Consider the following 2,255-nt stretch of genomic DNA (forward strand, 5'->3'; position numbering starts at 1 on the left):
GCAGGAACGGGCAGGGGGCAAGCCGTGACCGCGGCAGGAACGGGCAGAGGGCAAGCCCAAGGAGGCCTGTGGCTTTAATGCCGCCTTCCCTGGCAGGGCTTGAAGACTGGCTCCTTCTTCTACCCTGGCGGGAACGTCACCTATGAAGGCATGGCCGTGACACTGAGCCGGAAGGAAGGCGTTCTGCACAACTACAAAGATGAGGCGGAGTGGAGGGCCAACATCGACACGGTGATGAAGTGGTTCACCGAGGAGGGCCTGGACCTGGTCACGCTCTACTTTGGGGAGCCAGACTCCACGGGCCACAAGTATGGCCCCGAGTCCCAGCAGAGGAAGGAGATGGTGATGCAGGTGGACAGGACGGTGGGCTACCTTCGGGACAGCATCAGCAGGAGCGGCCTGGAGGGCAGCCTCAACCTGATCATCACGTCCGACCACGGCATGACCACTGTCAACAAGCAGGCCCCGGACCTGGTGGAGTTCCATGCGTTCCCCAATTTCACCTTCAAGGACATCGAGTTTGAGCTCCTGGACTATGGGCCCAACGGGATGCTGCTCCCCAAGGAAGGGATGTTGGACAAGGTGTATGAGGTCCTCAAGGATGCCCACCCCAAACTCCACGTCTACAAGAAGGAGTCCTTCCCTACATCCCTCCACTATGCCAACAACCCCAGGATCACCCCCCTGCTCATGTACAGTGACCCTGGCTACGTCATCCATGGGGTGAGCTGCCTGTCCAATGCCCGGCTCGGGACAGGCTCCTTCACTGGGTGGCTGGGTCTCTTTCCATTTTGTAAAAAGCACCCCCTATTTCCCCAGTTGGAGGGGCACTGGCCACCAAAGGGACACACCCATCACTATGCAATCGGAGTGTGTGTGCGTGTAGTATACGTGGGTGTAAATGTGTGAGATTTGTGTGCGTATGAGCTTTGTACATGCTTTGTGTGCATGTGTGTGCATACGTGTACGTGTGTGTGCATGCGTGTAGGGTAAAGTGTGGGAAGACTGGCCATAAGGAATGAGAGAGAAGCGAGGGCAAGGAGCCCGCTCTGCCGTCAGTGGTCAGTGGAGAGCCGAGGGATGCCGAAGGGGAAGGAGGTGCAGGCAGGGGAGAGGGACTCGGGAAAGGAAGTGCTGGTGAGAACAGGCGCCACCCCTTGTGCCTGGGGTCTGCCCCTGGGTTACCAGGTCTTCCCCGAGGCCCTCCCTTGGGCCGCAGATCTTTGGGGGCTCAGAATTCAGAGAAACCCTCCTGCCCCCACGTGTGAACCCCTCCCAGGGGTCCTCTGCCCCCACAGGGGTGCAGCTGCCGGAGACGGCAGGGCTGGGCTGGGAGTCCCTGCAGAGGCTCAGGACCTCCCCTCCCCGGCAGAGACTGAGCGTGCAGTTCAACAAGGGAGAGCACGGTTTCCACAACGACGTCATGGACATGAAGACCATCTTCCGGGCCGTGGGCCCCAGCTTCAAGAGGGGCCTGGAGGTGGAGCCCTTCGAGAGCATCCATGTGTACGAGCTCATGTGCCATCTGCTGGGCATCATGCCCGAGGCCAACGACGGGCTCCTGAGCACTCTGCTGCCCACGCTCCAGGGAACCTCAGGTAAGGGGCTGCCCATTCCGCCAGCAGGCCACTGCAGACCAGGGAGCGCCATCAGCCACGTGAGGCCGCCTTTTCTTTCCTTGTCCTGGACCCCGGAAACATCTCAAGCCCCTGACACTCAAGCCCCTGGCAGCAACGAGGGAAGAGGAGGTGGAAGTGAGCAGCCTTGGGGAGACTGAGGGCCAGAGAAGCAGGTGCTTTGCCCACAGGACAGGCCCCCTGGTGAAGTCCACCTCCAGACTCCTGGTTCCCCGTGACCTGCTCTCCCGCATGGCCATGTGAGGCTCCCTCCAGGAGTCTTCCTCTATCGGCCACCCCCCAACACGCCCTCACCCCCACCCTGGCTCATCCCAGGGCCAGAGGTCACCTGGGAGCTGACAAGATGGCAGACCCCAGTGGGGGGCTGGCTGGAGGTGTGCTGGCCCTACTCCTCAGGGGAGAGGCCTTGGTGAGAGTCGAGATCAGGGGGCTTGTGGGGCAGCAGTGGGGAGAGCACCTGACCCACCATCGAGGAGCAGGGCTGGGTGGCCTGCTCCCGCTTCCCTCATTCACTGGATGCTCTGAATTTCCTCAGGCTCTGCCCTCCTGCCAAGTGGCCAGCCCCTCCCGGTGACGGGACTGCTGGTGGCTGTGATTCTTCTGGTCAAGGTCGCATAA

At 61.3% G+C, this 2,255-nt stretch overlaps 1 protein-coding gene across 1 annotated transcript in view; it reads left to right on the top strand.

The window, feature by feature from the left end:
- ENPP7 (ectonucleotide pyrophosphatase/phosphodiesterase 7) overlaps positions 1-2,255 on the top strand; it is a 5,241-nt gene extending 2,986 nt beyond the window's left edge. The window contains exons 3-5 of the mRNA XM_021680725.1: positions 97-723; positions 1,373-1,598; positions 2,173-2,255. Of these exons, the coding sequence (XP_021536400.1) occupies positions 97-723; positions 1,373-1,598; positions 2,173-2,255 (936 nt within the window). The remainder of the gene's footprint in view (positions 1-96; positions 724-1,372; positions 1,599-2,172) is intronic.

This window comes from Neomonachus schauinslandi, chromosome 15, assembly GCF_002201575.2.
Source record: "Neomonachus schauinslandi chromosome 15, ASM220157v2, whole genome shotgun sequence".
NCBI classification, from domain to species: Eukaryota; Metazoa; Chordata; class Mammalia; order Carnivora; family Phocidae; genus Neomonachus; species Neomonachus schauinslandi.